Source organism: Crocodylus siamensis, chromosome 4 (assembly GCF_052110815.1).
Source record: "Crocodylus siamensis isolate JL-2025a chromosome 4, ASM5211081v1, whole genome shotgun sequence".
NCBI lineage: Eukaryota > Metazoa > Chordata > Crocodylia > Crocodylidae > Crocodylus > Crocodylus siamensis.
Window position 1 is genome coordinate 200,988,113 of NC_143398.1, and position 22,524 is coordinate 201,010,636.

General features: G+C 41.7%; 1 protein-coding gene across 19 annotated transcripts; it reads right to left on the minus strand.

The window, feature by feature from the left end:
- Positions 1 to 227: 227 nt before the first annotated feature.
- Positions 228 to 22,040, minus strand: HNRNPA3 (heterogeneous nuclear ribonucleoprotein A3). Of its 19 annotated transcripts, XR_016442042.1 has the most exons (18): positions 21,564 to 21,700; positions 20,842 to 20,917; positions 20,275 to 20,368; positions 18,831 to 18,933; positions 14,553 to 14,675; positions 14,315 to 14,461; positions 14,022 to 14,232; positions 13,679 to 13,768; positions 13,507 to 13,599; positions 13,312 to 13,398; positions 12,007 to 12,153; positions 10,759 to 10,884; positions 10,579 to 10,651; positions 3,806 to 6,906; positions 1,705 to 1,807; positions 1,423 to 1,513; positions 995 to 1,022; positions 228 to 665 (listed from the first exon to the last, which is right to left on the minus strand). XR_016442042.1 is itself a non-coding variant. In XM_090045383.1 (14 exons), the coding sequence occupies exons 3-13, from the start codon at positions 20,301 to 20,303 to the stop codon at positions 10,599 to 10,601; spliced, it is 1,209 nt and encodes a 402-aa protein (XP_089901509.1). In that variant the 5' UTR covers positions 20,304 to 20,368; positions 20,842 to 20,917; positions 21,564 to 21,700; the 3' UTR covers positions 3,614 to 6,906; positions 10,579 to 10,598. The 19 variants fall into 19 exon arrangements, 8 of the variants coding, with proteins under 8 accessions (XP_089901509.1, XP_089901508.1, XP_089901507.1 ...); XR_016442043.1 differs by lacking the exon at positions 1,423 to 1,513; XR_016442041.1 differs by lacking the exon at positions 995 to 1,022.
- Positions 22,041 to 22,524: the final 484 nt, after the last annotated feature.

Sequence of the window (22,524 nt, forward strand, 5' to 3'; positions counted from 1 at the left end):
CTACTTTCAAAATGGCTGAAACTAGTTTATGTGCACTGAACTTCTTTTGTTACAGATTTGGACTTGTATCTGATCATTAAACACTCGTTTGTAACTTCTGTCCCTAGCCCTGAAGGCCAGGCCAGGCCCGGCCCTGGAGTCAGAAGAGCTAGGGAATGCTTCTACTCATTCTAGCATGGTTTTTCCTTAGCATGTTTTAAGCTCAAGGCACCCTCTTACAAAGCAACTGAAAGCTAGGCACTTTATTTTATTTTGTTGCAAAGTACTCAAAAGACCACAATGGATCAGAAAGTTTAATACTGTTGTTTCCTATTTATTAATATTAGGATTGATCTTGTTAGCAGTGGTAGGTATGCAAACATAATTTACATTATGTAGCACTGCTGAAAGGCTCTCACAGCACCCCAATGTGTCATGGCATCCTGGTTGAGAATCACTGCTCTGGAGGCTACACCTGGGCTGGTGTCAGGGATTTCAGACTAGATGAGACTGGGGGCCCCCAAGCAAATATTCCCAAGACAATTTATGACTGCCTACAGTGTTCTTTGCTCAAAGTTTCCTTATTCAGAACAATGGGAAGTAGCTTTTTTGAAGGATGGAGAAATTGTGTGCCAACAGTGCTGATACATATCATTAGACCAGAAGGTGAGGAATGACTACTAATCCTAAAAAACAAAAAACAAAAAAACAAAACTTTCTTCAAAAGCAGTACAGACAAGACTGATGAGTAAATTCACATTCCTTCCCCCCCCCCCGACTTTTATAAGACAGAAAATCATGAACACCACAGGCTAAATTTCTAGAACCCAATCTTTAAATTATTAGTTTAAATGATGTATTGAATTAAGTTAACACACACACACACAAACTCTGAAAGTTCCTTTGAGAAGACAGAATATTCTCCTTAATCTTAACCTTAAAGTTATTCAGCATATTAAAAAGATGTATTACTTTGTTATGGACACTTTGGCAAGTAATTTATTTCAACTTTTACCTTTGCTTGATCCTCTTGCCTCCAGAGCCTGGGAAAAAAAAAAAAATAACAACCCCTAAAGCCCCCCAGGACACAACCCCCATACCCTTCCCAGGTCAAATGTTTCCCCAGTTGCTCCTCCCTACATAACTGGAGCTGCTGTGGGCTGCACTGTGACATTTCTGCAACTTAAAGTTGACAGTGTACATATATGGTAGGAGAGCAATTTGAGGGAGTAATCAATGTGATCACAGCAAGCCAGAGACTGTATCAGTAAGTGAGCCATTTTCCAGTGGACTGCAGTTGTTAGTCATTTGTTCTTGCCTCTGCTGTTCTAGTGGTCTGAACATGCTGAATTGTATTTACTTGCAATTATAAAGGTATTTCAGTATTCTCCCTTTTAGTAGGATAAAAAGGACTTGTTTGCAGGTAGAGCAGTCTTTTACTACCTCCTTGGAAGATGAATCTTTGGGAAGTGTAGCTTCAATGATTGCCAAGCTTAGACTGAACCATGGAAAAGCTGCAGGTCTTTCAGGTACCCTTTTATTGAAAGAAACCAATTAAGTCGGAGATCCTTTTCATAAAAGAGAAAGAAAAAAAGTTGCCTTTCCAACTTCGAAAGACTTAAATACACTGCCTGCCAAATATGTAATTAGGCTTACTGAACAGCAGACAGTTTTACAGCCAAAGGGCTTCTATATGCAGGCCTTTAGATTTGTGGAAAATATTACCAATATTTAGGTTGTGAAGTCAGTGTTGAAAGTCAGGCGATACTGGATTGCTCCTGAAATCTACCCTCCTGTCAGTTCTTCTGCACCGAGTAAGGTAGCAGTCCTATGGGAAAAAAGGTGTCTTTCATTATGTGGCCAGACCTTAACCATGCTGGTGTCAGAATCAGGGTTGCAAATAACCATAAACCTTTAGAATGCTTGCTTTGTATAAGATATGCAAGTCAAGCATTTTTTTTTTTTTTTTAAATATGAAGATGCAAAGCCAGATACGTGGTACTTTATCACTAACTGCTGCTGCCTTTCAGAGACTCAACTCTTTCAAGAAAGAGCTCATGAGAATCTGTTGTAATAAAAAGTTAAGCAACTTTCTAACAGTGAAATCTATTTTATGAACAGTTAGTTACTAGGTATAGTTACAGCTCAGGGGTCAGCAATGTTCAGTAGTGTGCCAAAAACATCCAGAACTTTGACTTTTAAGATGTTGGTGCACCAGGGGAACCACAAGGGGCCTGATCCTGGTTGTGCCAGTATAGCCTTGGCCCCTTCCCCACTGTCTATACCAACACATGACAAGCAAAATGCCTTCACCTGCCTCACTCTGGCACCTGTCAGTGCCTAGCTCTGCTCTAGCATGCTTCAAATGCTGTACTCAACCCAATGCATTATCGAATGCTGTCTTAACAGCATGCATAGCTGTGATATAAACTGTTGCAAATACTTTAAGAACTTGCCTACTGAGTTAACATTCCCTTCCCAAAAGGAAAAAAAGCTTCAGTAATTAATAGTTTCCTCAGGACTTGTATTTTTTTTAAGTGTTAAACTCAGCATTTTTAATCTCTACTAAATAAAGCATGCTTAAAATTACAGCAGTAGCCTCAGGAAAAAGCACTACCTGTTGGTTACTCTAGGGTTCCTTCCCCACCCCAAGAGAACATACATTTCAAGGCCCCTTATTTCCCAAAATTTCTACATAAGGAAAATTATATCCTAAGTTACAAGGACAGATTTGCCAGGTTTTGTTGTTCTTTTAAAACTTGCCTAACCAAAGCTTCTGGTTACATTCCCAACTACTTCAAGTTGTGCATGGTAACAGGTGCACCCTCTACTTCTACTCACAAAGGACTAGCCAACTTAGAAGAGGGTGCAAATCACACAAAAAAGTGCAAGACCTGCACCAGTTTAATTGAAGTCCTACATACCTTTTTTACTGACATATCCACCAAATCTAAGCGTTTGACTACAGGAAAAAAGGAAATTCTCTTGCTGGCCCCAGCAGCCTTACCTGGAGGCCTCTAGAAGTTGCAGTCACAGTGCTCTTGCAGCTGGGAGCCTAGCTGGCAGTCAGGCCGTGGCCCTGGCTAGGCTCCAGTTTTGGGCAGCTCATGTGTCCTGCCCAATTTTTAAAAGCAGGTTTTTTTGGACCCCAGGATCTCTCAGGTGGTCAAAACATGCCTCCATGCAGCAAGGTAGCAGCATAGGGAATGTCTGCATGTGTGGTGGCTCAGACTGGTCTGTGGTGCCATATACTGCACATCTGTGCTCGTCTGGAAGCGGCCTATGGATTCTTTATTTGAAAGCTCTGGGTTTAGATTGTGAGAAATGTTTGTTTACACTGCTAGGTCTGCAGTGTTGCGGCAACCTGGTTGAGACTTACTAAGTTATTATGTTCCTAAATCCCTATGCATAGGCTGTTCATTTCCTGAATAAAGCTTCTAGAGCTAGGAGTGCCATCAGCACTTAACCAGGAATTCTAAAATATGCATTTCTGCAACATTCAAAAACTGTTAAGTGGGTAGCAGAAGAGTCCTGAGCTGAAGAGACTTGTTCAGTCTTCTATATCACTAATGGAAACAAACATCAAGAGTTCTTAGACACTAGGCCCTTAGAAAAGCACACACAAAGTACCCAGTTCAGAAATTTCTTTTATATATATATAAAAAGAAGTCATTTGAGAATTTACAAAATTTGTTCTTGTACAAAAAAAGTAGACGTTATTGAATCCATTATGGACTACAATTTGAGGTCACATTCAACATTTCATGGCTGCTTAATACTTAACTGGACATTATAAAATTTAATACTATTAAAAAAAAAATAGTACCCTTTAGGTCTGTGGTTATTTAGGTCTATACAATAACTTCCGCTTCCAAGTAGAGATATCCTTTAGGTGAAGGTCTTTCTTCTAGGATGGAGATACTTGCCTCAGTTGATTTTCTCCTGCATATCACCCTGCAGGAGCCACAGTGGAGGGGGAGGGAAAAAGATGCGTTTATCAGACATCAAAAAGAACATTCTTCACATTAAACTGTCAAAATGTATTTTAGAAATGCAAGATTTATTAGCTGCATCGCTGATTGAAAGCTTCTTCTATAGGAATATATTTTTAAAGGAGTAACTTAAAATACACATCTCACCAAGTCAATAATACTACATGTGCACTATCAAAACAAAGAACTAGAATAATTTTTTGCTTTCCCCATTAAAATGATGTAAACCAGAAAATTTTGAATTAAGATGTCCAGTTTTAAAAATATTAAAAGCTTGCCTTAAATTTTTGGTAATTTTCTACTGATAAGCAGATTTCAAGTCTCACCTCTGCATCAACCCACACACCCTTGCTGGGAAAATGGGGACAGACTATGTATTCATTCAATGCAAGTTAAAAAAACACACACAAGAAAAAAAGGTGGAGTTTAAAAATGGACACAAATTTAATGGGAGTCTCCCATTCCTGCAAAGGAAGAACTAATGCCTTATAGTTATAGCTGTTTCTCAATATATGTATCTTTGATTAAACGAATCACCAATTAGGTTTTTACATTACATTCTACAATCCTTGTATCCAAAAAGCATCCCACTAAAAAAAGGAAAAAAAGAAGTGTTAAGAACTAGGAAGAAAGAAACAAAGCATGGCAGCCACAAGTACAGTAGCAACACTCAAATTGGCTCCTGCCCCCTGAAGAAATCTGTTTGGAGCATGGAGAGTGCTGGCTATGAAAAACAGCACTTGTTACAACTCTTGCACATGTATATACAAGAATTTATTCTACATATTGTAATTAAGTGGGGGGGGAGGCAGCATATGCAAAAAGAGCCGAATAAAGTGCTACCAATCTACAAAGCTTTTCAGATTAGATAGATTTTTTACTTTAAATCACAGTGTACAGCTTTCTCCACAAGAAATCTACAATAAAAATTTGCCTTTTCTACTTTACAGATTAGAGAACTGGTATGTTAAAAGCAGCTGGTACTTAACACTTGAAATACTTTCTGGAAACTGTGTATGCCTAACAAGATTAAATAAGCCTCAATACCATATATTTTAACCCCTTGAGTTAGGAGTAGGCTTCAGCAACTAAAAAAACCCAAACCCCTCATTTTCTAGATTAGAAATTTAAAAAGTTTTCCAAAAGGATTCCTGTCCCTCAAAAAGTCGAGAATAGTTTAGGTACCAAATACAAGCAGGCACATAGTATACTATAATACAGCAGGTATTTGAAGACAGTTTGGCCCAGTAAGCAAGTTGTTTTCAAATGTCATCTCTGCTCAAGATGTAGAAAGTTGTCCTGAATGGGTCATCTAAATTTGTTCGGCCATAGTGATTTCCATGCTTTTTTTATTTAAACCAGGATAGTAATTGCAATATAAATGTATAAAAACCTGCAGTGTAACAACACAAAAAATAAAAGTTTTTGTAGCAGTTCATGCCAGTACTTTCAGAAGTTTACATTCTAGAAGCCGAGAGGACTAAAATTACAAAATTTAAATCCTGAAATTAACGAGAGAGAGAGAGAGAGAAAAAAAAAAAAGTCAGTAACACATACACACCTTTCAGCTAAAACTGTTCAAGTGAAACATTCCAATGTATACACATGTTAATGTTTTTAAAAATTTTAAATATAGTGTCAATCTAGGTCCAGCTAATACTGCATAAAAAGGTAAGACTTTGTACTATGGCTCTTCTTCACAGAGAAACAACAACCTGCCTGACTGAATTGTTTAAATAGTGTACCAGACCAATGTCTACACAGAAGGCAGAAAGGGACCACTGTAAAAACATCCCCAACTACCATTTTATTCAACTGAGGGGGAGAAAAAACAAAAACACCCCAAAACCAGAAAACCACATATGCACACCCCCACTCCAAAAAAGGAGCAGTGTCAAGTACTATCCTGCAAAAACATTCTTCCTCACAGAAGTGGAAGTTATTTTATTGCCTAGCCACATCAAAACAGCATTTCTCTCTCTCTCCATACACACACCTGCCCCCAAACAAGATATTCCACCTTAGTTTTGAAAGGCAGAATGAAAAAGATTTTTTTTTGAAAAATATCAGTAAGCACAATCATTTTGTAGAGAAAATAAGTAGTGAAGGGGGATAAGAGGACAAAAACAAAAACAACTTGTTTTTGAGGCCGCTTTGTCAACCTGCAGGATGTGGCAAGTGCTACTGGCTGCCCACCTGGCTCAAGGGGCCAGGCCAGGCCAGTCTGCCTTGGATGGAGCAGAATTTCTGCTCCATTAATTTCTTTAGGACATGCACCCCAGATTTCTAGCAGCCAATTTTCCAGAAACGTGCACACTGTATGCAAATAAGGCATCTTAAAAGTTACTTCTAGCTTAAAATAGGTCCTACTAAAAAAAAAAAAAAAGTTGAATTAGGTCAAACATTTTCAAGTTTTCTGCTGTTAATAGTATCTATATAGTCTGTTGCTTGATAACCAAGTTTGTACAGGGCTTTAGTCTGTGCATTATTGCAGGCCCACAAAGCCCAAAAAAAAAAAAAAGTGAATTATTCAGAATTGCTCCTGTACTCCCTAATATACGCTTTGGGCAAGAGTAGAGAACGTCTTATTTAAACCAGTTTATAGCGTGCATGTTTGCTAGTTTATGGTACATTGCAATTTATACCCATATTAGTACAGCAGTAATCTTAAGTGTAGAGGTTCACACCAGCAGACAAAACTTGACTAAGCAGCCCAAGATGCAGCAGCTGAAGCGGGCTAAACACGTTTCTACTCTTATCAAGAAGCAGCAGCAGCATCAGTACAAAGCTGCTAAAAAAAGAAAAACTATTCTAGGAAAAATTAAAGTGCCGAGTGCTATGCACTGCAAAATCTTACCCAAATCAGAAACCTTCATGATGAAGAGGACATGCAAGATATTCCCCATTTTCCTCAAGCAACAGCTTCTCATTCAACCTGCAAATTAAAGATGTTACTCTTACCTTGTTTAAGAAAACCATTACCCTTTAATTCAAGAAAAATTTTAAAGGCAAACCTTACCTATGCTCATTGCCCTTCCTTTCAGGTCTAAATGCTAGACCTATTGAGTTTGAGTCAACTCAAGTAGCTATCACTCAAGGAGGTTCCAAAAGGTGAAGAACTCTTGCTAGACTTTCTTCGATATTTCAGCTGTGATAAGCAGATTTAACTAGCCTTGGAAAGCTGCTCACTATCAGCACAGTATCTTATGCCTTCACTTTTCTGGAAGTTGAAGCTGTTGCTCCTGCTGCCTTGTCATTCTGTAATTATGCTGACTTGTCCATACTCAATAGGCTGCTGAAGTCCTGTCTTAAGTCTCCTTTGATCCATACTTTGCTAAGAAGTATACCTAGGTTCTTTAAAACTGGTTAATTGCTGTCCTTAAAGCTTATACTTTTCCACATTGCATACCAGAACTACACTATCCCACCCACCTATAAAACAGGTCACTTGGAGGAGACTTCAAGATTTGGGTGCAACCTTTAAGCAGATATTGATAAACTTTATTATCATGCTGAATTTCAAAGTAAGCATAGTCACAGTGTAGCTACAGAAACCCTGTTAAAAAAAGAACACTGTCAAGACCTTCCACAAATCCAATAATATTGTATCAGCTTTTCTAAAGGGACAACCGCCAATACTCCAATTTGGTCCCTTCAGATGCACGCCCAAGTCTGAGTCCTATAGGCAAATATTTGCTTAATACAAGTCAGAAATCGTTCAGTCCATTTCATAAAATTAAGGTTAGATGCCAAATACAACCCCTTTTGAACTCTGACCCACTATGCACAAATTCCAAGATGTTGCTTTAAAAAAAAGCCCACATACTAGACACGCCTCATTATTGGTATAACCTTCCAACCCAGTCTTAAAATGAATAGTCGTACTCCACGGATCCATAAGAGGTGAACAATTACGGACTTTGTTTTTAAAAGAAGATTAAGATCTACGTTGTACCTCCACACAAAAAGCAGGCTTTAAAACCAAAATGAAAAAACCCCCCCTGCAGTTTAGCAACCTTGACAGTGCTCATTGTTTCAGCATACTGAAATCTGAATATATGTTCCCATAACAATGTTTAACAACATTGTTCAAAATGATTTTGTAATGCACCTTGTGTGTTGATATATTTTCTACAACTTCTTTAATTGCAACTTTTAGCAGTTTGGATTGTAACTTAAGCCACAATATAAACATCTTTGCAAATCCATTTCTATGCTGGAATTGCATTTACCTTATACTGCACATTGACCCAGAGGTGAAACACGTGAGAGCAATTCCAGCACCACATACTGTCAAATGTCTGGGACTTTCTTCTACTGACTGTGTCCCTACTCTTCCGAGTCTGTATTGAAAGAAAGCAATGCCCTGGCAATAGTTGAGAGAAAAGTCAGATCAGCTTGAGGAAAGGGCAGGCTAATGCCTGGATTTGGGAGGTGTTGGGGAGGGGGAAGGGTGGCAGGTATGGAGTCCAGAAGTGAGGGATTGAGCTCACTTGCTAAGGCCTTTGTTAAGAAGCTTGAATCATTCTAGTGTAAAATCAAATGAAAACTGGAACATACCAAATTAAACAGGAACTCTGTAAGCAGAGTGGTACCAAGTCTGCTATCATGTGGTAGCCAGAAAAAAAAAAATCCCACTTCCAGCCAATAAAAAAAAAAAAAAGGACAGAAGGTTTTTACTTAACCTTAAGCCTTATTTGAACAGGTTAAGAACTTATGAACTATGCTAATTTGTCCAGCATCAGGAGTCTCTCAATGGATTACCTGGGATTGTGAGGGATTACACTTGTGCTACCCTTGGCTCCCAGTCAGAAGAATGCATCCAGAAAAGTTGCCTATGGTGCATGCAAGAAAGTATATAGCCATTAAGTTGTTTTTCAATATATACTTCTCTCTCTCTCTGTGACAGCTTGGTCAAATGAAATAGTTAAAAATCAGGGGGAAGGAAGGAGCAAAAGAGGTCCATGCTACCCTCTGAAGCATGGCTTTATTCATATACCAAAGAGGCATGTTCTAGAGCAGGGGCATCAAGCTTGTATGGCCCTGCGGGCAAATAAGTACCGCAAGACAAGCCTGCAGGCCAGACCACACCCATTGACTCCCCATCCCTCATGCCAGTCCAGGACCCAGTAGAAAGACTTAGCAGTCTGAGATTTTTCCTAGGGTGCCACAGCCCTTGCCAACTTGGCTGCTAAGCATCCAAGTGAGAGCAGCAGCACTACAAGAAAAATCCTGGCACCACAGCATTTTTCCCCCACCGCAATGCTCAAGTGCCTGGGCATGAGCTATGGTGCTACTAGGGCACTTGCACCATGGGAAGAAGCCCAGCACTGTGGGCATTTGCTGCTGCCATGGGAATGAGCCAAAATGCTGGGTTTATTTTTGTGGTACTGGGGCCTTAGCAATACTATGGATCTTGCCCAGGCACTTGGCTGTAGCTACAGAACATTTCCCTTCTCCCCCCTTCCCCCAATCAATGCTACAGGCCAAGTGATCACCTCTGCAGATTATACCTCTGAAAACCCATTTTAGGGTAACAGGTAGGGGAGTTCATGTTGTTTTAAAAATAATAAAAGTGTATAAAAACAGGCCTTCTTCTCTTCACCCAGAATCTGCACAAACACTGCAGGTATCCCCTTAATACATCTCAAATGAGGCAGCTTGAACGTGGCTGAAGTCATTTTTGTTTAAAATATTTACTATGCCTTATGTTTTGCAGAGCTAGCACTAATACAGAGCAAGTTAAAAAATATGCACAAACCAAAGTAATTTGAAATTTTCATTTGAAAGTAAAACTTAATTCTATAATTCACAAACACTAATTTAAATTAAACTCAATCCTAGTTGTACATCTAAACAAACTATATTGCAACATACAAATGTCTCGTGTGTGCATATATAAAAAACTCATGTCAATGGCAGTTGCATATACATACACACTTGGAGACTAGACCCTTTAAGACTGCAGATCAGTTGGTGTTTCTATTGTTAACTTTAAATTAATACAAAATAGTAATTCAGAAGCGCATTAATCTCTCTATTAACTAAACAAGGAAACACCCTAAGCTGTATTTCTTTATTTTTGTTAAAGAAATTTTACTATGTGGAAAAACTGAACTACACAAATATTGAAAAGTTAAAAATTCCTTAATTGTTTTTTTATTCCTGGTACCACTACCACAATTTACAGGGCAATATACCTGATGTAATGGGAAACAAAACAAACAAAAAAAAGAAAGAAAAAAGACAAAGCTACAACAGATAGAAGACCTCAGGAATGTACATCTAATTGACACTACATTGCATTAATCAATAGCTGCACTTTTTGCAAACTGTGGCTATGACAGTCCTGAACAAGAAGGGTTTCCTGTTTAAGCTGCAGTAAATTTTCTGACTATGGATCATCGTTCCTTCTGTGGCAGATTTTACAGTTCCTCTAATGCATTTGGGACGACTGTCTCAAAGTAACCTGCAGCTTTCCTGACAACTCCTCGCTCTCTCTCCTGCTAAGAACTGTAGCCTGTTGAATACAGGATAAGAAAATTATTACTCTCAGTGAACAGTGGTTTATTTTTCACAATCAACATAAATATGTATAAATACCTACCCATTTCTGATAATATATTTTTAGAATCTTCGCCCTCCATAGCCACCACTTCCCCCTCCAGATCCATAACCACCTGTAGACAGTAATACACATATTGTAGATTGCGATACATTTATTATAGAAGTAATTTTTTAAAAGGATTTTTGATGTAATTTTTATCCTCAATTAATTCATATTTACCACCATAGGGACTGCCCGAGCTCCTGCCACCAAAGCTGCCACCTCCTTTCATCGGTCCATAGTTAGACTGCTGCTGTCCGCTATAATTGCCAAAATCATTATAGTTTCCACTGCCACCATAGTTCCCTGAAATAAAAAAAATTATTTTCATACACTATATATAACCATCAGCTCACATTTCACTACTGAAGAGAGAACTTTATAAACAAAAGCTGGACAACTCAACAAGTAAGCCTCAGGTTCAGGAACTCGAAAGGAAAAAGCTACAGTTAAGGCCAAATTGGAACATCTTGAAAACAGAAGAACTGTTTACTGCAGCTTTGTTCTTTCTAGTACTGAGTAAAAATTTTAAGCTAGTTAAACACCGTTTTAACCAAGAACTAGAAATAAGCACAGCTAGATAAATACCACAGTTAGAGATACTATTAAAACAAGATGAACTGCTTCATATTGGCCATTTCTTTGGGTTGAAAACCTTGTTAGCTACCAAAAGGAACTTCCAGTATGCCGAATATTTTTACCCTCTAGAAGAAAGGGACTCTTATCTCCATCTGACTATCCCACTTCACGACCTAGTTTAGTTACCTTTTTAAGAAGGCCAAACTGAAAGCAATTAAATACATGTTAAACGAACTGCTTTACGCCTATTCTCCACACACAAACAATACACTGATCTTTAACCAGGACTGGCTTCTTACATGGTTTAGTTAAAACTAGTGCAGGCTCTTGTGTAGCACTAGTCAAATCAAAGCCGTTAATGTATTATATACTTAACTATTCATACTCCAATTTTAAAAAGACATCCACAAAAAAGGGCTGCATTTGAATTAAACCAATTATTTAAATCAGTGCACTATCACAATAGGACAGAAGCCTCAGAGAGCCTATCTACATAGACAGAGTGACCTTCTCTCCCTTGACATCAGTAAGATCCATAACAGTTAAGTCAGGTCTACATTACGTATTAGCATTTTGCTGGTATAGTTATAGTAATGCAGTACAGCTGCAAACATGGATGCAACTTGTGAAAGGGTGAAATATATACCATGCTACAAAAGCACAGCTTCAGTAGCATGGTATATATTTCACCCTTTCACATTATGTGGCTCCATTAATTTTGGCCCAACCATACTATATCCCCTAACAATTTTAGAACTTATCTGTAATTTTGGATTCTATGCAACTAAAGCCTGTTAACAGTAAGAGTTAATGTTAACGTGAGTCTGTTCTTAAAAATGGAAATCTTACCACCACCAAAATTTCCTCCTTCGTTGTAACCATCGTATCCTCCTCCTCCACCACCATATCCACCACCTGGGTTTCCATAGCCTGGTCCTCCACCACCGCCATAACCCCCTCTACTACCATAGCCAGGTCCACCTCCATAGTTCCCACCTTAAAAAAAAAAAAAAAAAAAAAAAAATAAAAATGATCAGGTCTTCCCCATAATCAAAGTGTGGATTTACATAGAAATGAACTGTTTCAGTCAGAGCTACAAAAAGGTAATTTAACATGTATTAGGCTACGTCTATACTAGAAGCACTGTGGCTGTTCTATACCACAGTATAGAAAGGCCACCTCCCATACCAGCGAATGCAATTTTGTTCAAGTCAAGGACTATAAAACTCTTCCTGTTCCTGACTAATCTATACTAACAGTTTTGTAGCATAGAACAGTTCTAGCCTCAAATCTGTTTTGTAGCTTTCGATCCAGACCAGTGATTCTTAGCCAGGATGCCCCTGCACCCTAGGCTGCTGCACAATATTTGAGGGGTATTACAGGGGGTATTGAAGGGATAAGCAGATGGAAGCAGGTCTCAGGCTTTTCTCGATTGGCTACTCCCTGAGCCTGTCTGTATGGAAGCAAGCACGGTAATAAAAATAAGCTATTTTTGAGACGGGGCACCTTGAGGTTAAGAATCCAGTCCAAACATACAGCTTTGGTTACATTTGCACCATTGAGAAATGTCCTTTCGCTCTCACAATCAAAAGCAAAGAGTTAGACAAACCACAACACTCTTAGCATAGGATTAATTTTTATGCAAATGAATAGTCCAGATGAACTGTGCAACAATGCACAAGCATATGAAGAATCAAAACTGACCTAACTGTAGGCTACCCTCCCATATTCTTTAGATAGCACTTCATCTACAACAATTGAACAGAACTTCTACAAATCCCATCAGTTAATTTTGGATGCGTATCTAAATCCAAGTTCCCAGAACATGAACTGTTTCATGAAATGCTTCTTGCATCTGAAATATTTAAAGACAACTCACTCCAAGGTCAATATGGCAATGTACTTTTCAAGAGTTCAGCCAGAAGCAGATAACTGTAATAAAAGTTAACTTATTTAACCATTTTATTTATCATGTATACTTATGTGGCTGTACCATTTACAATGTTTTTAAAAATCCAATTTAGATTTGAATCTGTTTCTACTCATTTTAATAAAGCTTGTTGACATCCAATTTTGAAGTATTTGCTTTTAACATAATACACATAGTAAGTAAACAATTACTGCAAAGGTCTTGCATCAAAAACCTTCACTTACCATCACCAAATCCATTGTAGCCATCTCCACCCCCAAAGCTTCCTCTGCTCCCGCCGCCACCACCACCGCCACCACCACCATAGCCTCCTGCATTAGGAACAAAAACCCCCATTTTAATAAACAGAAAACAAGCCAGGTGTTAGCACCACAATGTGCAGCTAAAAAACACATTTTTGGGGAATTCAAAGTGATTACCTCTGCCACCAAAATTTCCTCCTCTTCCAAAGTTTCCACCACCACCTCCAAAATTTCCACGACCCATGAAGTTGCCTGAGCCACCACCACGACCTACAGAAACATTTTGCATTAAGTTAATTGAAAAAATTTTTACTTTAATACAGAAGGAAAAGGACCACCCCACACTGACCTCTCTGTGAGCTAGCAGTCTGCATCTCCTGCTTTGAGAGTGCCTTTTTCACTTCACAGTTATGTCCATTTATAGTATGGTATTTCTGAACTAAAAAAAAAAAAAAAAAAGTGTGAAATTGAAAAAATTCTGAAATTAAGAAGTGATGAGCTACTCCACCACCAGATCAGTGAGGCACAAGTACACAGCCTAGAGAAAGGAATGGCAAGTTTTATAAGACTCACTAGATGCAAAACTAAAGTGTCCTTTCACAATCAACTACTTGCATATTATATTCCATGCATTATTCAGGTACATGCAACTTAGAAACATTGTCTGTCTACAGTTTTCTACTGATACTTACCAACAATTTTATCAACTGTATCATGATCATCAAAAGTCACAAAAGCAAAGCCCCTCTTCTTTCCACTTTGCCTATCTTCCATGACTTCTATGGTTTCAATCTTGCCATATTTTTCAAAGTATTCTCTTAAGTTATACTCTTCTGTATCTTCTTTAATTCCACCAACAAATATTTTTTTTACTGTTAGGTGTGCACCAGGTTTTACAGAATCCTACAACAGCAGACATTATGTTTATTATCTTACATTTTGCAATTCCATAATTGTACCCACTTCAGCAAGGTGTTAAACCTACCTCTCTAGAAACTGCTCTCTTTGGTTCAACCACACGCCCATCAACTTTATGTGGTCGAGCACTCATTGCAGCATCTACCTCCTCCACACAGGAGTAAGTCACAAAGCCAAAGCCTCTGGAACGTTTTGTTTGTGGGTCTCTCATCACCTATAATAAATGCAAAACGCAAGAGTCACTGTATTACCTAACAATATTAGCTTCTTATGCTCCTCCAAAAAATTAAAGGTCATAAGCTTACAACACAGTCTGTGAGTGTGCCCCATTTTTCAAAGTGTTCTCTTAAACTATCATCCGTTGTTTCAAAGCTCAAGCCTCCAATGAACAGTTTTCTCAGTTGTTCAGGCTCTTTAGGCTCATGACCCTAAGGGGAGAGGATAAAAAACATTTCAGATTCCAATATATATATATATTTTTTTTTTTTTATAAGCAATAAACGTATTTGGATAACTACATTATGACATTTTTACAAATAATTCACCAAAGTTGGGAAGCTAGGATGCTGCAATAGTAACAAGTTTATAGTAGGGTAAGAAATACCAAGCCAGGAGAAACCATCTAGAACCTGAAAACCTAAGAAATGGTGATCTTAAATTAAAAATAGTTGGTTTTTTGTTTTACAACGTGCTTGTGTAAATTTTACAAAATGCTTTATTTTCATAGAATGATGCGTCAAGATAAATACGTAAGCATTAGGATATTAATATATTGTACAAAAGGCAGTAAACTCTAATAGAGTTAATGAATAAAAAGGAGTCTTGGACTCTAGTACTAACAATATTACTCTAAAAAAATTAAATACCAGTAAAAGAAACATTTTTTCTTTCCTGACTGGGAAGTGACATGTCTTGCCTATAATAGCCATAATTACACCAGGCTGGAATATTAACAATATAAACACTGGTGTCCTCTAGTCCTCATCTAAAAGAGAAACAGTCTTGTCTATGAAATGTTGCTGCAATGGTTTAAATTAATTAATTTACTGATGTAAGGGTATATGTAGAAACACGCAATTTAAAAATAGGTTAATTTTTTTTTTTTTTAAACTAACAGAAAAGGATCAGATCAGGAATGAATTTAAGCTTCTGCAGAAATTTTCCTAGTTTAAAACAAGACTGAAGTTGCATGGAAAGACCTCTTGTCTTCAGTGCTGTGGAAATATCACTTGGTTGCAGCACTCAAAAGTGTGCCAGCCAATTTTGATGGTACAACAGAAGCTACACAAACATTAGACAACTTTTATCAATGAATGAAAGAAGCAGAACTGTTCCAGGTCACATGGGCAAAAGAAGGAGTGACACTGTAACCCACTATGATTACTAATAGTTTAGTAACTGGACTTTCACTTAAGAGTGAAATGGGTAGCCTATAATTTTAAGTGCTGGCACAAAGCCATCTGCACAATTTGAATCCTGCAATGCAGAAACACAGAAGATGCTGTGCTGCATCTGCCGTGAATGAGCTACCACAAATAGACTCAAGACACCTTGGGCTATCATGCTGCTGCAAGTACAGCATTTTAACTCTTCCCAATTATAAGAGGGATTTTTTACTTTATTAGTTAAAGGAAGTCTTAAATTTCCTGCAAGGCAAGTTCATTACTTGGGCAGCTAGTTCTTAGCAAACCAAAAAAAAGTTTGTAAATTTTGTACCACTTGTTACCTTAATGGTTTCTAAACTGCAGTGCAACAAGGAGCAGTGCCTGGCTGCTAGTATGATTCTGGCTAATATTTTCTGTTGATCCACTGCACAGAGAGACAGGCAAAGTACTTCCTCAATATTAACTTTCCAATCAGAAAAAGGACTTGATCACTGCAAGGATATTAAGGGGAAGTGGGGGGTAGGAGTGGCAGTAGTCGTGTGACTAGAAGATGGAAATAAGTTCATGAAAGTGGTTTGTTTATAAAAACATTTTAGCACCTTTTCTTCAAGACTAAAATATATCTTCTTTAAAAAAAAACAAACCAAAAAACCCATAAAAAGGGGGACATAACTACAGTAAAATTGGCTATTCATTATAATTTGACACCAACTGAAAATTGTTTAATTAGCTCAGTGTACACTAAAACTAGCTTACAAAATACTTTTTACATTTAAAATAGCTAGTCTCATTTCTAATTGGTATACACACACACACTGTTGCTTTACCGTACTAAAAGAACTCTAATAAAAAAAGTGTCATAAAATTGGCAAGAACAGCAAGAAACCTTGCCTCTCCTCACACTTGTGCATCACTGTATTTAGGTAAGCTTGAAAGTTACTGCCTCATCAATCCTTACAAAAGTACACTCATTTCCTCCTCAGTTTACTTTTGTTCAGAGGGAAGAAACGTGGATCTGAGCCTTTTGGGTTTTTAAATGCACATTCAGCCCACCATTTAAAAATGCAAGTCCTAACTTCCTTGCAGGGATGACTGGAGATGTGATGAGTGACCTGCTGCTCAGGGGAAGTCCTCAACCCATCCTCTGCACTGTAGGTTTTTCTCCTGTTGCACCGAACATTTGCTTCTTTTATCCCCCCCAGCACCGGGCGCTTTGCCAGGTCCGGCGATCTCCCCTGCATCGCGGTTTACTGCCTGCCTCCCCAAACGCCGCACAAGCGCTGCCCGCCGAGCAGAGCCGCGTCGTACAAGGCTGCTCGTGCCCGGGGCGGTCTGACGGGCCGCAGCCACGGCTCCTCCTCAGCTCGCTCCCCGCAGCGACCTGCTCGCAACGCAGGGCGGGGCGACCTCGTCTCGGTCAGGGCCGCCGCCCCACCCCCTTCCCCTCACGCGGCAGCAGCAGCAGCTGCCTCCATTTTGTCTCCGGACTCGCCTCCTTCATCCGCAATATGGAGCCTAGCCGCGAAGATCACGTGACAGCCGACCCCAAGCGCATGCGCAGCCAGCACAGCTCTGCCCCCCTCCCCCCCGCTTCCGCTAAAACCCCCGCCGGAACCACTGCAAGGCCGACACCCCGGCGACAATAAGCCGACGCTTGAAGCGCCCTCCCCGACAGCTTTACACAGTAGCCCTGTGACATTCAGCGATCACACTGCACCACCTCCCAGAAGTTCTTTTAAAAAGTTAAGTTTTGGCTCCAAACCGCAGTTTCTCCTAGATGTTTCCCCAGCGATGCCTGCATTCAGCAGGCTTGGAGGAATGAACTCTTGTTGGAAATAACTTTCCAGCCACTTTCCTAGGCTAAAGAGAGATCTGCTGATGCTTCCTCGGCCTGAGAAGGGTGTTTCTACCCAAAAGCTCACAAAGAAGAACTTTTCCAGCTGTTCTAATTGGTCTAATAAAAGGTATCAGATTTACCCAGAGAACCGTATCTGCCCAGAGTCAATCACTCTTTGCCACCCCCTGAACTACTTTCTGAATCTACCAAGCCTCTCACAGGAGTAGTTACATTCTAGCCAAGGAAGCAAGAGTAATAGTGGTTACAATGTTTACAGCATCCTAATTTGTAAACAATTTTTTTTTTTTTTAAAGATCTGAACTCTACTCCAGATATGCTCAGCTAAAATATTTTCCTACGCAGGGCAGTGCCACATCATGACTATAAGAAGAAAACTTCTTTAGTTTGTAATGCTCAATTTTTCCAGAGTTAAAAAGTTGGCCCAGACTCAAAACTCGTATCTTTGAAAGACAGTGGTTTCCAATTTCTGGTATATCTTCTGACTTTTTTGCTCTTGGTCAAGTCAAAGAGAGTGGGGAGGGAAGCTCCTGTGCCTTCAGCAGACAAATCTGAGCTCCAACTTCAGGTGTACACACAAGCACAGACAGACCTCTGCTCCTTGGGAGGAGACTAAGTTTATCTGACCTCAATTTCTGGAAGAGGAGCTTGTCCCTACTCTACTAGTTTCTTTCTGCCCCACATTAGTATCCCTGCCTATCACTATTCCTTTGGCTGCCTCTACCCTCCAAAAACACATTCACATTTCATGTCCAGTAAAGGCCAGATGGGCTTCCTACCGAAGACAATGGGAAATGGCTTGTTTTACTAGAATCTAGGTTATTTCCTTCTTCAGTGTTTTTAATTGGACACACAATGTCTTTATTCTCACCAAGAACATTGGGAAAAGTTCTTAAGACCAAGCATTGATATGGTTACTGTTGAAGAACTCATTAAATTTACTGTTGAGACCGTCTCCCCAAAACAACCCTGTCCTTTTAAAGCATCAACATGCAACCTGTCAAAACTAGGGGTTCTGAAAACACTACTATAAATCTCATAGTAACAGCCTGGAAGAAGAAACTGTGGACAATTTATTGATATGGCAAAACATGGAAGCAGTCTTTTCTTCTAGTCTGTTACTGAGACTGTAATACAAGTCTTTAGAACCCCTAGTTTTAACAGATTGAATGTTGATGCCTTTAGAGGTAGGTTTATTTTGAAGGGAGGGTCACAGCAATAAGTCAGCAAATGCAAGCAAGTGTAGCCTGGTAAAATTCTGTTTTTATAAACCAGTGTCTCATCTACCTCATAAGATATCCAGAATTAAACTTTAAAAAAAAAAAAAAAAAGAAATACTGCACCTGTGAAGATCGCCTCCCTTTCCTCTTATAGTCTTCAACGTCTCGGTCCTCCTTGAGTGTGGCCATTTTGGAAGAGTGCTCCAACTCAGTTGCTCCTTTTAACCTAAGGAGGGGACAAAAAGAAAAACCACACATACACAAGCAGGATGAGTTGGTATTTACCCCACCTTATGTTTGTTCCTTGTCCATATATAAAACAGACAACCACCTTTCTCTAGACTGCTGGGAGTGACAAACTGCATGTTGTAGGTTGTGCTCACATACACCAACTACTACTCATGAAGCTACTATGCATGCAGTCCCGTATTTTCTCCCAACTCTACAAAGCCATGTCAATAACTATGACTTTTACATTTTACTGAAAAGGATATGGGTGAGGTTAAGCTCCATAAGGAGAAGACAAGAGGTAGAAAAAGCCATGAGCAAGTTTACAAAATAAGAACTACTGAAGTGCATCACTTGCTCTATATGGTTTCTTTGCTTTCTATACATTTTAGGGATTTAGATAAAAAGAACAGTTATATAATTTTACTCTTCAGGCCTCATTCACTGTTGGAGAGCAAACACATTTATCACAGTACCCAGCTTGCTATGCAAGATGTCCAATTTCTATCCCCAATATGCTTCAAATGTCCAAGTCAAAAAAAATCCTTTTTAAACATCACTTGTTTATTTGGTTTGCCTGCTCACGTTCTATTCACTGATCAATTAACTTGTCGCACTTAAGCACTACAAGGTGGCCAAAAGACCTAAATGCACTGCAGGCCACAAATGCTGGTTTACTGTTGTATTCATTTATGTAGGAAACCTCCAATGCAGGGATTATCAACCTTTTTTTAAGACATGTACACCTTCTGGGCACACTTCTGGTGGAGTGGGGGTGGCAGCAACCAAACATGGAGCAGGGAGGGCTGGATGGCCACAACTGTGTTCGCCTCCCTGCTGGTGTCTGGCTGGGCAGGCAGTGCTTGTGCAGCCCACCAAGGGGAACTGCTGCCCTTGTACCCTCACCCTGCTTCGGGGAGGCAGTAGCGGAGGGGCGGCTACCCCCTTTCCAATTATGCTTACCCCCGGTTGACAACCCCTCCTCTAGTGGCACTGTGAAGGAGAACAGAAGAGGAACCAAGGAGAATCTGGAGACTGGGAAGGAGTCCAAGATCTCTTTTTTCCATTTAGATCTCCTCTGTTCCCTTTTCAGGCCTTCAATCTCTTTCCCTTCCTGTCACAAGCTATGATTTTTAAAAGTTTCATGTTGGCCATCACCAGCAGGAGGTGAAAGAGGGACTGAAATTTGGTGCCACCACAGCAATGAGAATAGGAGGAGGAAGTATAACCACGTGTTCTATGATCACTAACACAGCAAATCATTTGGGATGGGAGTATGTATTATTTGTATACATTAAAAAAAAAAAATATCACATTTGATACATTATGGCAACTATACCAGTCTGTAACTCCACAGGGCCAAACCATTGCTACTGCATTGGGAGAATGTCTTCCTTTGAAGAGTTAAAGGCACTCTGTATTCAGTAACTGGGCTAGAAACAATTGAAACAATTTATAGTTTAAAATAATCTTAGAGCAGGTGGTTTGATGACAGGAGATGCAATGTCAGGAGGACAATTTAGGAGTCTAAAGTTTATAACGCTACTGATTATTTAAAAACAGGAGAATGACAAACTAGTAAAATAAACCCCCCAATAAAGTGTTATTACTCATTCAAGGAATGATATGGATGTATCAGCCTGTACAGGACAGCTGGAAGTGAACCCCTAAAGTGACAGCACAGAAGACTGCAAATGCGGAAGACGCACACAAAAAAGCATCTAAATTCAAAGATAGGCAATTTCTAATGTGCAAATAATTCAGTCCCAAAGCAAATGCCAATAATGCACTGTAAAGAGCTGGAAAGCATTAACTAAGTTACTTATGCTAGGGGTTGGCGAGATTTATTAAAGTGAGAGTGGGCAAGTTGCGCAACATCCCTCAGGCAACTAAAGCAATTGCTTACTTGGAAAACTAAGCAAGTTATCCTTAGCTGTTCTGTTGGAGTCTCCAGTTCCCTCCGTGTGGTCTAATGCAGGTTACTAACAGAGAGAGAGAGAGTTAGTTTCTCTCTTCCTTGCTTTTAAGGCTCAGGCTAGCAGCCGGGGCAGACAAGCCATCCCACGTTGTGCCCCGATGGCCCCCAGGAGCACGGCGCCCACCCCCTCTCCACAATGGGCGGCCGGGGGACGGAGGCGGGGGCAGTGGGCACAGGCCGGGCCCGGGCCGAATCCAGCCCCATCCAAGCCGCAGAAGCTCCCCGGGCCGCGTGGGTCGGGCCGTCTGTGCGGGAGACCTTCCTGTGCGGCCTGCGGCAGGAGGGAAGGCATGGGCTGGGCTCCCTGCGAGGGCTGCACGGCTCTGTCCTGTAGGGCTGGGCGGGCAAGCTTAGCCCGGAGGCGGCGGGGGCACCCCCCCGTCCCAAGGGCACGAGTGCTGGGGCCGTTCCCAGGGACAGGCCGCAGACCCCCCTCGGCATCATGGCGCGGGGGGGGGGGGGGTTGCAGATCGCCCTGCCCTGCCGCCATTGCAGGCCAGTGCGCCATTTCGCGGCGCGGCGGCAGCTGGCTGGGGCGCTGCATCGTCACGTCCCCGCTCCCCGATGGCCTAGGCCGCTTCAGCCGCCTTCCCCGCCCGCACCAGCCGCAGCCGCCGAGAGAAGCAGCCTCGCTGCGGCCACGCCGTTACCTCCATTTTGTGACCGGCACCGACTCCGTCAATTTCAATATGGAGCCGAGAGGAAGCGGCGGAGGCGGGCGACGGCGGTCACGTGGCGGGGCGGGGCGGGGCGGGGCGGGCTCCCAGCAGTGCGCGCCACATCGTCTCCCCCCCCCCCTCCGGGTGCCATGACGGGTCCTCGGCCGCCGTCTCCTTCGCCCCGCCCCACAGTTCAAGCAAGAAGCTACCTCCCCCCCACGCAGCGCGGGCCCTGCCTCAGCCCCCCCCCCGGGAAGGCCGGCGGCACCTCAAGGCCTGGCTCCACGAACACCCGGCCCAGGCTTGAGGCCAGCCCCGCGCTGCAAGCGCTCCCCCAGGGCTGCGGCGCAGGCCCTTTCCTCCCCGGCCCGTCAGGTTCCCGTACACTCACGCGCTGAAGGTGGGAGCCGCCGGCCCCAACAGCGCAGGCGCCAGCCGGGGCCTCCCGCGAGCGCGGCACTTCCCCCCGACCGCCCTTCCGGTCCCAGCGTTTCTCCCGCTAGGCCTGGGCCTGGGTCGCCCCTCCTGCTCGGTCAGGGCTGTGCCCACGCCTAGCGGGAGAAACGGCCTGCTGTCCACGGAGCCGTTGTCACCCCTTCCCGACCCCCGTCATGGAGCGCCCCCGCCTGTGCCCTCCGGGACTCGGACCCGGCATTGTCACGAGGCCCGCCAGGCACTCGGGCCACGCGCTTCCAGCAGCGCAGGCTCAGGCCTCGGGGACAGCGGAGGAGCGCAGCGGCCCGTTGCGAGCTCCTGCCACAGGCTCTCAGCCTCCCCCTTGCGGCGGGCCGCGGTGGCCCCTCGCGCCGTTTCCCTGCTAGTTGTGCGTCTGCCCCACCCCGCGCGGTGCACTGCGTCCTACAGCTCCGTCCTGAAGAAGACTGTTTTCTTCTCCCAGCCTCGTCCCAACTTATCCCAGCCGCATACCTGGTCCAATAAAAGAGATGGCCCT